Genomic DNA, 14,446 nt, shown 5'->3' with positions numbered 1-14,446 from the left:
AAATACTTACCCTGGTATGATTGGAAATAACCCTAAACGTGATTTCAGTTTATTTCTAAGGAGTTGGTTTTGTCGCAGATTTAAATTGTTTTGGGAAGAAAAATTTAAACCTCGTTTCAACTACAAAAATATAAAGAGAGAAAGGTTTCTATGTCATTGTTGTGAGGGAAATGGTAGCTATAAATATAAACTTACTGATTTTTATTTGGCTCCTACAAAAAATGATTCTTCATGTGAGAATATCGTCTGACTTGACTTCAACTAAGTAAATTGAAACATGTAAATTTTACAATATGAATCATAATAGTGATATTGACCACAAAGAGATATAAAAAATTACATTCTACTATGGAAAATATGAGCCTGCTTTGCACACATTATATTGCGGAAAATGTGAACCTGACTTTGACATGATCTGCCATCTGTAATCGATGTTGACGACAGCCTAAATAACAAAGAAGAAGAAGAAATTAGATGAAAGACGAAGACTTTTTTATTTCACATAAATGCTTTATTAATTGACAAATTTACAAATATTGTTAAAACATTTTATTCTTAGGGGACTGAAATCAATAGTATACAGGTAGGACAGGATATTTTCTACTATGAAGTCAGTCAATTAAGGGTAGTCTACATAAATGTTAAGAAATCCGTTGTAAGTATAGTCACGACATCGAAAAATAAAATATAATAATGCATGAAAACCACAGCTTCTGGTTGATAAATCATGTACTCGCTTCTGATTTTTAACAATTGATTTTCCACTTGTTTCAAAGAGGCTTTTGATGTGATGCATGTAGAATACATTGGGTAGACCAAGAGTATAATTTGCTGTATATTCTTCGCTGTTTGAATGCAAAGCCAATGCACCGTCTGCGGAGTTGTTGGACTACTATTAACGATAATAATGGTACTGTTTGCACTATCAAGGATATTTGAGTGTATGCAATAGGATTTGTATTGGGACATGTGTGGATCCAAGTTAAATATATCGATTATTTGGTTTGTGTTCATGGTGCCAAGTCTAATAGAACACGGGGTAACTTCCTGATAGGTTTCAAACTGATTTAGGGAGATTAATGCTACACTCTCCGTCAATGGTTTGGCAAAGGTACACTGTAAACATAATATGCTCGTTCAGACGATACTCATATCTTGAGTACCTGACAAGTCCAATACAATAATTCCGCAACTTTTTGCGAAAATTGTATCGGTTATACCATTTTCCAATAGTTTTGAATTTCGGTCCAATGATTTCATTAAATTTGAATACAAGAAAGAAAAGTCCAAATATTTCAAATTCCTGAGAAAAATTTGTCCATGATCCTATGGTACTGGTACTTTCACCGATGCCCAATCAAGTTTTGATCTCTTAATTTTTCATTTGCCAAGTTGAAAACAGAACTCATAAGCTGTTGTATTCGTACATGAAGTATTACCGAGGTGAGATTGACATTTCCATCGGGTGATGCATCAAGTGCTTTTCTCAAAATGAAATTGGATGGAGTGAGTTGTAGCTTTCTATCAATCTTAACATTAGGAGGCATCCACTGAAGTATATTAAGCATCAGTATCAACATTCTATCTTTAATAATAGCCCACCACCAAACCTATAAATTTCTTATAGGACTTTGGAATCATCAATATAACTTGTATATAGCCTGCATAGTTTAATAGAGTGATGGTAGTGCTCACCAATGTTCCATTTATGTAGATTTATATTTGTTTAAGCAAATTGTGTTGTACTCAGTTTTCATAGGGTAATACATTGGTAGCGATAGGAGTTTCATTGTCAGAATTTTTCCTCACCACAACTTTTAGATCAGTAAATTTTGATGATAAATCTATGAAGTAGTCTTTACTAGAATAAATGTGAAAATATATGTTTTCAAAGAGTGGTTGTTGTGGGTAGAATTATTCATAGTAACTATGTTTTACACTGACATCTATATTATCTGTATTGAAAAGATTTAGAGATGAGGTGACTGTGGAATGAGATTCCTTGTGGAGTAGATACATCATTTCAGTCCCGGAAAAGAAGTTCTTTTTCAATCTAACAGTTTTGTTCTCGGTTTCTTTTTCTTCTATGACAAGAGTAATTACTTTCTTTTCTAACCTTAGTAGAAACTGATGAGTGATGTGGTGTTTTTTGACCTTTTTAAACCTTTTCCACTGTGTAGTGATTTCGATCGCTCGTCAATGGATCTTGCGCTGGAACTAAAATTTTGTGAGACACTTTTTTTTAGATATTTGCCTGCCCCCAAGTCATGTAGTATAGAGGATGCAAAATCATCTGCAACCAAAATTGTTTTTCTAGCCAGGGGGCAGTGCAAAGTGCAACAGCCTTGAAAACAAACTGCCAAGACCATAGCTTGACATTGACAATTCTACATTTGTAATATTCCATTCCATGACCCAATTGTCGTGGCCTGAGAGTAAGAACATAGCAATCATTATCAGGACAAACAAATATATTTTTTCTATTAGCCATCTCGTTGTTGAATGAGTCAAAAATGACATGTAATCATGTCCAAACCTTTTATTATAGCTAAAGGATCACCTAACTCACTTCTTAATGTTAACTGGCAGTGTTTCAAATACGAAGTGCTTACACAAAACATATTGAAGATGCCTTATATTGTAGTGATGAATGTGTTCATGAGTGGTTTTATCGTTCAAGAACACGTAGGAGGGGGAAATCGCTATTACCAACTCTGGATGTCTCGACAAAGGACGCACAAGAAATATACAGCTGTCCAAGGAGGAACCCTATAGATACTCTGCAAAAATAACACGGTCTATCAAAGTGGTGGCTCCAGCACTTTTACCATTGGTTATATTTTCGTTTTAAAACCAAAAACATATCTTTGGTTATCGTTGAGATGAATCCTTTCATTGTCATTGGATAAACTAATGTAAGTCCATTTAATGATCCATTGAATAATCAAATTAAACTGCACCATACTTACGAGGAAAATTTTCTTGTATCCAAAGCATCGTTTAAGCAAGAAATACTAGCTGGCGAGCATTTTCAAGAATTCCCTTATTGCCAAGAAATTGTGATAACGCCCTATGTGTATAGGGCTCTGCTCGTATTCACTGAATGATTTCTCCAAAAAACATACATATAATGTTCCAAAGAAAAGTTAGGACTCTCCTAGACGTTTAGCTGAATACGGGGGACTAGCAACTCCAATAGCACATTGGGACAAGGCTCTTCTCGTCACAGTGTAGGGTATATGAGGGGTTAGTGACTTCAATAGTACGCTGAGATAGGGCTCTGCTCGTCTTTGTTTAAAAGATACTACTTATAGCAAGCAGTGTGTAGTCAAAGATAGATTGTTATACAAAAACCGCTTAATCTGTTTTTTTTTTTATTTGACACTTTCAAAATGAGCATGTGAAAAATCTCAACAGAGACAAGAGAAGGCTAGTCTCGTTGCGAGGGCTACCTGTTATCAAATATATTTCATTCGACTCCAAAAGATAAAAATAGCCCAATTAGCCAAAAAAAAACAAATAAAAACAAAACAACTTAGAGCACAAGAGGGACAAAGGAGGTGTTGCAGAACATATTACCACAAAATAGAAACAATAGAATAAGATTGTCCTGTCACCGAAGGCACAATATATGCTCAGTTATTTTTTTCTTCAAAAGAGGTCAAGCAAAAAGCAGTGAGAAGAATATTATCACCATAGAAATTATTCAATGGAAACAGATAATTATAATGCCAAAGTGATGTTTACAAATCTTGGCCAAACACTTAATATCAAAAGCAACGCCCTAGCATTGCCCGTGTAAAGAGCCCCTTGTCACCCAGAGATTATTTTTACCTGACCTCTTTGGGTTGAATAGGTATCCGTAGTAGTTTTGCAGTGGGCTATTTTGATTGAAATTGAAAAGTAGTAAAGCCCCGTTTCAAAGATGTAAGGTAGCTAAAGAGCAACCAGCCCAGTTCCGTGCCCTTTTGTATTACCTCCCCCAACTTAACTCCTCGACATATTGGGCAAATTTTTGAAACAGCTATTTAATTTATAACTATTTAAAAGGCCAGTAAATAGGGCTCCTAGAATTACTTGACCCCCTCCCTAGCCCCTTGGGTAGCAGCAGTAAACTCTGAGAACCATCGATAATTTATATAGGCTTTTACTATGAGAAAAGATGGGGTTTTGATCTTGGATGTCTGATTTGCTCATCAGTTTCAGGGATCGTTTCCTATACCAAGAGGAAAAAAAATTTTCGAGGGAAGAGAATTCGGGGATTTTGGGGTCGGAAATGGGGCCATATATTATTGTCCCTCATCAGTCTGAAAATTCCAGCCTTAGTATTTAGGCCAAGAAAAGCACAATGTACAAAATATTGCTTGAGGATACCCAAAAAGCTGGGGCTCAAAAAGGGGGGATGAGAACATTTACATCTAATCGGCTCCAGAGCTATTGAGTTAATGATTCCTAAATGCGGAAGAAAAAATATACTATCCTCCCGAAAACGGGGCACAAAATAGGCCGAATAAGCCTTATTTGGAATTTGAAACCTTAAACTGTAAGTGGCAGGGCCAGAAGGACTTCGATCTACAAAAATGATGTGGGTTCAGGGGAATGGGTATGCAAAAAATAACCCCTTCCATGGGTAAGTTTTTTTTCACATTAATTTAAAGCCTATATCCTTAAGTCATTGTGCCATGTAACCGTAATGCAAAAGATGAGTTGACGATCAAAAGGACCAAAGTTTTCTTTTAGCTAAGACACAAGCTAGCCAAAATGAGAACCGTAAATGGTCCAAAACCATTTTTTCGATTGGAATAAAACTTTCAAGCATCTTTGCTTGGGTTAAGAAGATCAATTATTTCTTAGGGGGAGAAGTGTTCTAGAGGGTCCAGAATTTGAAAAAAAAAAAAAAAAAAAACTTGTTGTCCAGATCAGTCTGAAACTTCTAGCCATAACCACCTGGCCAAGAAAAACCTAATGTAAAAAATAATATAGTGGTGTGGTTCCCACAGAAATGGGCTTGAAAAGGGCCAGAAACTTACGCATTGACTACCATTCTTCATGTAGTGTGCTTTGATTTTGCTTGATATTCCCCTCAATTTTTTTCTGAAAGTTTCATCTTATTGCTCTAAGTAATTTCGGAGATCCAGGATAAAACATGCCCTCTTTTCCTTTTTTTGTTGGTTATTTACATTAACCAACCTTACATATAAGCAGTGGGTAATTTGTTCATTTGACAACCCTTGCTCCAGGGTTCTGAGGGGCTATATCATCCCTGGACACATTGTTATTTAATCTTTACATTATTTTGAACAAGATGGCTATTTCAGACTTTCAATCTTATCTCTTTAAGAGAGGGCAGGTAAAAGGACATGGGCTGGGTGCTGGTTGTCCTCCCACTCGATTTCAACAGTCCCCTTAAGTTATAGCTTCATCAATCAAACAGTTCGTGGTAACGAACTGTAGTAAGGAGTGATCCGGCTCAATAGTAACCAAAACTCTAAAAAATTGAATTTTGATATCAATAGCTACATCAAAAGAATCGCATTTTAATGCTGATTTTAAATATATAAGTTTCATCAAGTTTAGTCTTAGCCATCAAAAGTTACGAGCCTGAGAAAATTTGCCTTATTTAGGAAAATAGGGGGAAACACCCCCTAAAAGTCGTAGGATCTTAACGAAAATGACACCATCAGATTCAGCGTATCAGAGAACCCTACTGTAGAAGTTTCAAGCTCCTACCTACAAAAATGTGGAATTTTGCATTTTTTGCCAGAAGACAAATCACGGGTGCGTGTTTATTTGTTTGTTTTTTTTTTCCCCCAGGGGTCATCGTATCGACGAAGTGGTCCTAGAATGTCGCAAGAGGGCTCATTCTAACGGAAATGAAAAGTTCTAGTGCCCTTTTTAAGTGACCAGAAAAATTGGAGGGCATCTAGGCCCCCTCCCACGCTCATTTTTTCCCAAAGTCAACGGATCAAAATTTTGAGATAGCCATTTTGTTTAGCATAGTCGAAAATCATGATAACTATGTTTTTGGGGATGACTTATTCCCCCACAGTCCCTGGGGGAGGGGTTGCAAGTTACTAACTTCAACCAGTGTTTACATATAATAATGGTTATTGGGAAGTGTACAGACGTTTTCAGGGGGATTTTTTTGGTTTTGGTGGTAGGGTTGAGGGAGGAGGCTATGTGGGAGGATCTTTCCTTGGAGAAATATGCCATGGGGGAAAAAATTCAATGAAAAGGGCGCAGGACGAATCTGGTCACTTTAGAAAAAAAACGTCAAATTAAGAGCTTAATATACAATGCTGGGTGTTCGGAGCCTCTCTATTATGGAGTATAATTTGAAAATAACACAACTATACGAGCGATAAAACATATATACCACAACCATAACTCAACTAACGAAAGAACTGCTAAGAGATAACACAACTATAAAGCGAAAACAGATGAAAACTAACGGGAAAATAAACGAACTAAGAGGTGGAAGGGGCCCAGAGAAAAAATATAATCCTTTTTCAATTTTGAGCCTAACTTCCGCAAAGGAGTAATAATGTCAGAAGCCCCGAAATACCGAATTATTTTCTTTTCAAACAGTTCGTGGTAAGGAACTGTAGTAAGGGGCGACCCGGCTCAATAGTAAACGAAACTCTAAAAAACGGAATTTTGATGCTAAAAGATACATCAAAAGAATCGAATTTTTACGCTGATTCTAAATATATTAGTTTCAATTAATTTAGTCTTTGTCATCAAAAGTTACAAGCCTGAGAAAATTTGCCCTATTTTGGAAAAAAGGGGGAAACATCCCCTAAAAGTCATAGAGTCTTAACGAAAATAACACTATCGCATTCGGTATATCAGAGAATAGCAAAAATTTCAAGCTCATATCTAAAAAATGTGGAATTTTGTATTTTTTGCCAGAAGACAAATCACGGGTGTGTGTTTATTTGTTTGTTTGTTGTTTTTTTTTTGTTTTTTTTTCCCAGGGGTCATCTTATCGACCAAGTGGTCCTAGAATGTCGCGAGAGGGCTCATTCTAACGGAAATGAAAAGTTCTAGTGCCCTTTTTAAGTGACCAAAAAAATTGAAGGGCAAATAGGCCCCCTCCCATGCTCATTTTTTTCCAAAAGTCAACAGATTAAAATTTTAAGATAGCCATTTTGTTCATCATAGTCGAAAACCATAATAACTATGTCTTTGGGAATGACTTACTCCCCCACAATCCCTGAGGAAGGGGCTGCAAGTTACAAACTTTGACCAGTGTTTACATATAGTAATGGTTATTGGGAAGTGTACAGACGTTTTCATGGGGATTTTTTGGTTTGGGGGGTGGGGTTGTTGGGAGAGGACTTTGTGGGAGGATCTTTCCTTTGAGGAATATGTCATGGGGGAAGAAAAATTCAATGAAAAGGACGCAGGATTTTCTAGCATTACTATAAAAAAAACAATGAAAAAATAAACATGAAAACGTTTTTTCAAATGAAAGTAAGGAATAGCATTGAAATTTAAAACGAACAGAGATTATTACGCATATGAGGGGTTCTAAAAATACTTTAGCATAAAGAGCGAGGTATTTAGGAGGAGATAAATACCTCGCTCTTTATGCTAAAATATTTTTAGTGATTTCAACTATTTATTCTACGGCCTTTTTGATTCAGGGGTCATTCTTAAAGAATTGGGACAAAACTTACGATTTAGTGTAAAGAGCGAGGTATTAACGAGGGTACAAACCCCCTCGTACACATAATAAAAATATAAGAATATAAAAGTTTGTTACGTAAATTAATTCTTAAGTTACGTATATTTTTTACTAATAAAAACGTTCGTTGAATATTTAAAGTTCTAGTAGCCTTTTTAAGTAACCGAAAAATTGGATGGCAGCTAGGCCTCCTTCCCCACCCCTTATTTCTCAAAATCGTCTGATCAAAACTAAGAGAAAGCCATTTAGCCAAAAAAAATTAATATACTAATTTCATTTCAATAATTTATGTACGGAGAGCCAAAATCAAACATGCATTAATTCAAAAACGTTCAGAAATTAAATAAAAAAAACTAGTTTTTTTTAACTGAAAGTAAGGAGCGACATTAAAACTTAAAACGAACAGAAATTACTCCGTATATGAAATGGGTTGTCCCCTCCGCAGTCCCATGCTCTTTACGCTAAAGTTTTTAATTGTTTTAAAAAGTAGAATTGTGGCAAAGAGTCAAACTTTAGCGTAAAGAGCGTGGGACTGCGGAGGGGACAACCCATTTCATATACGGAGTAATTTCTGTTCGTTTTAAGTTTTAATGTCGCTCCTTACTTTCAGTTAAAAAAACTAGTTTTTTTATTTAATTCTTAAGAAAGCGCAGACAAGCCTTGTTGATAATCTGGATGCACATATCCTCCTTTGTTTCAGTTTAACATACCCTTCAATATTCTCTAAAGTTTCATCTTAATACCCGTCGTATTTCCAGACACTTCCGCAATCGAAAATTCCTCCTTTTTTAATGATAAATCCTGAATGCAAACATTAAGTAAATTGTATAATTTACAAGTATTGCCTCAGGGCTTTGGGAGACACGCCATAGTTTTAGACCCTTTATCTATTTTGAATATAATTGCTTTTTCAAGTTTTCAGTCAGTTTTGAGGGGGAGAGCAAATTAAAAAGGCCGTGGGGGCTGGTTTCCCTATCATCCCTCTTCGATATCCCTTTTACATACCCTGAAAATTTCAACTTTATAACCCCGGACGTTCCTTAAATGTTGCTGGTATGCCCTTTTGACAATCAGCGGGCACATAATCTTTTTTATTGTGTTTGCAGGCCTTTTTTAGAGACCTGGGATGATACCGTCCCCTTTAACCAATAAAAACCTTTTATGCAAATAGTGGGCAAATTTTATTACTTACAACCCTTGCTGCCAGGTTTGCCTGAGGTTACGTCAACCTTGGAGGCATAGTTATTTGACCCTTTGACAATTTTGAACAAAATAGCTACCTCAAATTTTTTATCGACTGTATTTACGAAAAAAGAGGTGAGTTGGGGGCATGTTGCCCTTCAATCACCGTTGGTTTCTAATAATGATTTCCGAACTTACAATTTCCTATCGAATGAGCCATTTATGACCAGCCTTTCCATATGAAGTGGTTATGGAAAAAAAATATAGTAAATAATAACAACACAATGAAGCCTTACGGTTCTTTACTATTGGCAACGCTAGAGCGTTGCCTCTGACATTCTGTTAGCTCATGGAATCGGAATTATATGTATCATTGAGTTTGATTTGTTGCTAGCAGTTTGTGCTAATTTAAAATATACCTTTTAAATGTAAGCAAATATTGCCAACGCGAGCAAATAAAGTCGTTCAAGTAATTCACGCATCGTATGTAAAATATAGCACCTGCACAAAACTATAAATGTAATCGCTGACTTTGATTCTGATCCAGACTGTACTAAAACAAATATCGAGGAAAAAGTTGAGACGTCTTACTTGATTCTAAAGCAAAAGTACCATACATTTTTCAAAACGAAGAGCGTACGACCTATGAAACGAATAAGCTGTGGTTAAATACTAACATAAAGCAATGATCAAGGAATGTTATGAACTCCATGCCACAGGAGACATGCTAAATGCGAAAAAAATAAGAAATAAAGTCGGCTCAGCCCTCTAAGCTTCCCAAAAAAGCTACCCACGAAAAAGCAGCCCCACTCCTATGGTAAGAATCGCACAAGTGGCATGACGCAGTACAACGGCCTAGAGGAAAAAAGGAAGGAACTGAAGTACGAACCAGTAACCCAGATAGTATTTATCTTAATAAAAACGTCTCTGAAGTTAACATTTTTTTTTCTCAAATTTGGTCTGGTTACCCAGCCCTAAGTGACAAACAAATGAGTGACATCACTAGCAACCTGGAGCATGAATTAAATCGTAGTGGTATCAAAAATGCCAGTTTTCTATTCAATCAGATGGCTATGTAACAACTCTGCGTCATGTCCAGGTGAATTCCGCGTTCAATTGCGGAAAAAAATACTCACCTTTGCTAGCCAAGCTAATCGCATCAGTAATAAAAAAGGTTTTTTTTCAGAACAATTATTTCCACAGATGTTGAAAAGTGCGTATGTCCGTGTCATACCGAAAAGTTATGTTTCCCTAGCACAGTCATCAACTGAGACCTATGTCGTTAACTTCCAACTTAATGAAGGTAGCTGGTAGTTTTATCTATTGCTCGCTGTTGCAACAAATTGTACCTTTGATAGTTTTGTACTAACATGATTATATACGAGGCCATAGCACGCCAGTATATCTAGCATGAATGTACCATTTAATTGTCAAGCCGTTGGACACTTCTAATAGTATTGTTATTATACTTTTGACGGAATAAAGAAAAGCATTTGACTTTTTCAAACACATGACAACAATAACGAATCTGGAAGGGATGTGAGCTAAAAATCCAATACCACTATTAGTAAGAGAAGTTCTACAGGGGACACGGCAATCAGTTTATCCTTTCTTTTTCAAAGTTTTCTGCTTTAAGTGGTAAGGAATAAGCTGCGGCTACCCCCAAGGAGCAAAACTAGCTGTTCTTTTATTCCTTGCTGCATTTCTCAAGTAAACAATGGAGAATCTGATAGGAAAGTAAAAGTTTGACCCAACTATCTTCACGAACTTTGTGACCCAGTAGTAATCAAATGACCTACAAGAAAATGAACAAAAATGAAGTTCTACTGTTCAATCCACTCAAAAGGAACATTACAATCCCATAATGGTGTCTCTAACTATTTCTTCTGCAGCAATTCTGGATGTAACATTTACAGGCAATTGCTCGATTAACCTGGTAAACAATAATAGACGCAAAGGTCACTACTAAATCCAGAGTTTAACAAATATGCGCAGGCAAGGACTCATGAGTCTCCATATCCTAATAGCGCATAAAAGCTGCATCAGGCCTATCTTCGAGTATTGCAGTTCCGTTTGGGGCCTCAAAATAAAAACACCGCTTATATGTCAGCAAAACTAGAAGACGTTCAGAAACGTGCTATTATAATAATATTCAGACTAGTTTCAGCAGCTACGAAAGTGCTTATTAACTTGCCCAGATTTTTTGCTCAAAGACATGATTTAACAGGGAAATTTAAGAAAACACTATTAGCAAACAAAGAGGCGCCGATCTGTTTTTCCACTATTTGTATGAACCAGCAGAATTACTAAGAAAAACAATTTAAAACAAAAACTAAAAAAAACTGCAACCCGTTACATGCCGAACGAAGAGATTTGTAAACTTCTTCCTACCATATTTAGTAAGAGTGTTTAACAAGTTACCTTTTTTTGCTTTTCATATTTCTCTTGTGATTATAGAAGTAGCATATGCTTGGGTTCATTTTTGAGTGCTACGAGAGCAATTTAAATAAACAAATACGAATGCGAAAAAAAGTTACTGTTAATAATGGGTCTTTTATAAAGTAAGTGCAAATGATACTCAGCGTGGAGATTAAGGAAAGACGTTACCACCCCTTCCTCTTTTGACGATGATTCTTGTTTGTCTAAAGCCAGAAAATTTATTAATGAAATTTTTAACTAACGAAATTAATTTGTTTTTTATTTTTTTAGCAAGCATCAAGATGTTACCTTGCAACTTCAGTGAATACACTTGCTTAGCTGAAGTTATTGGTAAGTGTCTAAAATCATTCTTGGAATTGTCGACAAAAAAGAAGAATAAAGTAAATTAAATATCAAATATTTCATGGAGCGACCTGGCTAAATAGTAACTAAAACTCAAAAACAGAATTTTTATACCAATAGATACACCAAAAGAATCAGATTTTTTTGATGATTTCAAATATACATGTTTCATTAAGTTTAGTGTTACTCATTGAAAGTTACAAGCCTGAGAATATTTGACTTATTTTCGAAAAAAAAGGAGAACACTACCTTAAAAGTCATAAATGTTATTGAAAATCACACCATCAGATTCAGCGTATCGGATAACCCTGCTATAGAGGTTTCAAGCTCCTATCTAAAAGTGCCCTTTTTAAGTGACCAAAAAATAGAGGGTAATTAGGCCCCCTCCCACGCTTAATTTTTCCCAAAGTCTCTCGATCAAAATTTTCAGACAGCTATTTTGTACAGCATAGTTGAAAATTCTAATAAGTATGTCTTCAGGTATAAAATGACCTCCCGTAGTCCCCGGGGGAAGGGCTGCAAATTGTGAACTTTGTCGATCGTTTATAGATATTATTTGTTATCGGGAAGTATAAACTTTTTTTTTGGGGGGGGGGGGGGCTGTGCTTGGGTGTATTTCTATGGGAAGAATATTTTTTGGGGCAGGGAATTCCCGGGGGGTGAATATTACAAGGGAAATGTTACACTGGAGGGTTTTGACAGAGTTACTCTAAGAAAACTCTTTTTAATTGTCTTACATTTTCTTTGCCAAATTCCTTATGTTGAGATTTTCCGGGGAAATTTTCCAGGGACTTCACTACCCTGAATGCTTATTGATACACAGTTGACATGACTCACGTCCACTTTATTTAATAGCTGTACAAGTAACTGACCAATCATTGTTCTAGTAGTAGTTGGTTCTTGGTCCGGGGTAGATATTTCTTATATATCCTCATAGACATTTAAAAATCCGATGGAATTCCCGTGTCTTTGGTTTTCATAGATGTAGCGCAGAGATAAGCTTTGCTGTCATGCATGAAACTCGTTAAGTGTCTTGTGAGAATTAAATAAAAAAAACAAGTTTTTTCAACTGAAAGTAAGGAGTGACATCAAAACTTAAAACGCACAGAAATTACTTCGTATATGAAAGAGGCTACTTCCTCATCAACGCCCCGCTCTTTACGCTAAAGTTTGACTCTTTCTCTCAATTCTTCTTTCTAAAACAGTAAAAAACTTTAGCGTAAAGAGCGGGGCGTTGATGAGGAAGCAGCCTCTTTCATATACGAAGTAATTTCTGTGCGTTTTAAGTTTTGATGTCACTCTTTACTTTCAGTTGAAAAAACTTGTTTTTTTTATTTAATTTCTGAACGTTTTTGAATCAATGCATGTTTTGATTTTGGCTCTCCGCAGAGGAATAATCAAAACGAAATTTGCATATTTTTTTTTTGGCTCAATGGCTTTCTCATAATTTTGATCGAACGATTTTGAGAAAAAAAGAGCGGGGGACGAAGCCTAGTTGCCCCCCGATTTTTTGGTTAATTAAAAAGGCAACAAGAACTTTTAATTTTTTACGAATCTTTTTTTGGTAAAAGATTTACGTAACTTATAAATTAGCTTACGTAAAGAACTTTTGTATTCTCATGTTTTTATTACATATATGAGGGGATTCGCCCCATCGTCAGTACCTCGCTCTTTACACTAAAGCTTAAATTTTATCCCAATTCATAAAGAATGACCCCCTGAATCACAAAAGCCGTAGAATAAGTAGTTGAAATTACCGAAAATACTTTAGCGTAAAGAGCGAGGTATAAGAAGGAGGTGAGCCCCTCATATGGGTAATAATTTCTGTTTGTTTTAAGTTTTATTGCTGTTCCTTACTTCCAGCTGAAAAAGCTTTTTCACTTTTATTTTTTAATTGTTTTATTTTAAATAATGCTAGTAAATCCTGCTCTCCCTTCATGGAAATTTTCTTCTCCCATTACAAATTCTCGAAGGAAAGTTCCCCCAACATATCCCCCTCTTCTCAACCCCTCCCCCAAACCAAAAAAATCCTCCTGAAAACGCCTGTATACTTCCCAATAACCATTACTATATGTAAGCACAGGTCAAAGTTTGTAAGTTGTTGCCCCTCCCACGGGGACTGTGGGGGAGTAAGTCGTCCCCAAAGACATAGTTATAAGGTCTTTCGACTACGTTGAATAAAATGGCTATCTCAGAATTTTGATCCGTTGACTTTGGGAAAATAATTAGCAGGGGAGGGGGCCTAGGTGCCCTCCAATTTTTTTGGTCACTTAAAAAGGGCACTAGAACTTTTCATTTCCGTTAGAATGAGCCCTCTTGCAAAATTCTAGGACAACTGGGTCGATACGATCACCCCTGGGGAAAAAAAACAAAAAAAAAACAAAAAACAAAAAAACAAATAAACACGCATCCGTGATCTGCCTTCTGGCAAAAAATGCAAAATTCCACATTTTTGTAGATAGGAGCTCGAAACTTCTACAGTAGGGTTCTCTGATACGCTGAATCTGATGGTGTGATTTTCGTTAAGATTCTATGACTTTTAGGGGGTGTTTCCCCTTATTTTCTAAAATAACGCAAATTTTCTCAGGCTCGTAACTTTTGATGGGTAAGACTAAACTTGATGAAACTTATATATTTAAAACCAGCATTAAAATGCGATTCTTTTGATGTAGCTATTGGTATCAAAATTCCATTTTTTAGAGTTTTGGTTACTATTGAGCCGGGTCGCTCCTTACTACAGTTCGTTACCACGAACTGTTTGACAATACTGTAATAGTTCTTTTTCTTCACTCG

The 14,446-nt window shown here is 36.0% G+C and overlaps 1 protein-coding gene across 2 annotated transcripts in view; it reads left to right on the top strand.

The window, feature by feature from the left end:
- The window catches only part of LOC136032393 (sodium channel protein Nach-like), a 107,461-nt gene that overhangs the window by 44,364 nt on the left and 48,651 nt on the right, over positions 1-14,446 (top strand). For both annotated transcript variants that reach the window (XM_065712704.1, XM_065712703.1), the window contains exon 5: positions 11,582-11,641. In XM_065712704.1, coding sequence (XP_065568776.1) covers positions 11,582-11,641 — 60 coding nt within the window. The remainder of the gene's footprint in view (positions 1-11,581; positions 11,642-14,446) is intronic.

This window comes from Artemia franciscana, chromosome 10 (assembly GCF_032884065.1).
Source record: "Artemia franciscana chromosome 10, ASM3288406v1, whole genome shotgun sequence".
In the NCBI taxonomy this organism is placed as follows: Eukaryota; Metazoa; Arthropoda; class Branchiopoda; order Anostraca; family Artemiidae; genus Artemia; species Artemia franciscana.
The sequence above is the reverse complement of the archived record's forward strand: the minus strand, read 5'-3'. Positions and strand labels throughout refer to the sequence as shown.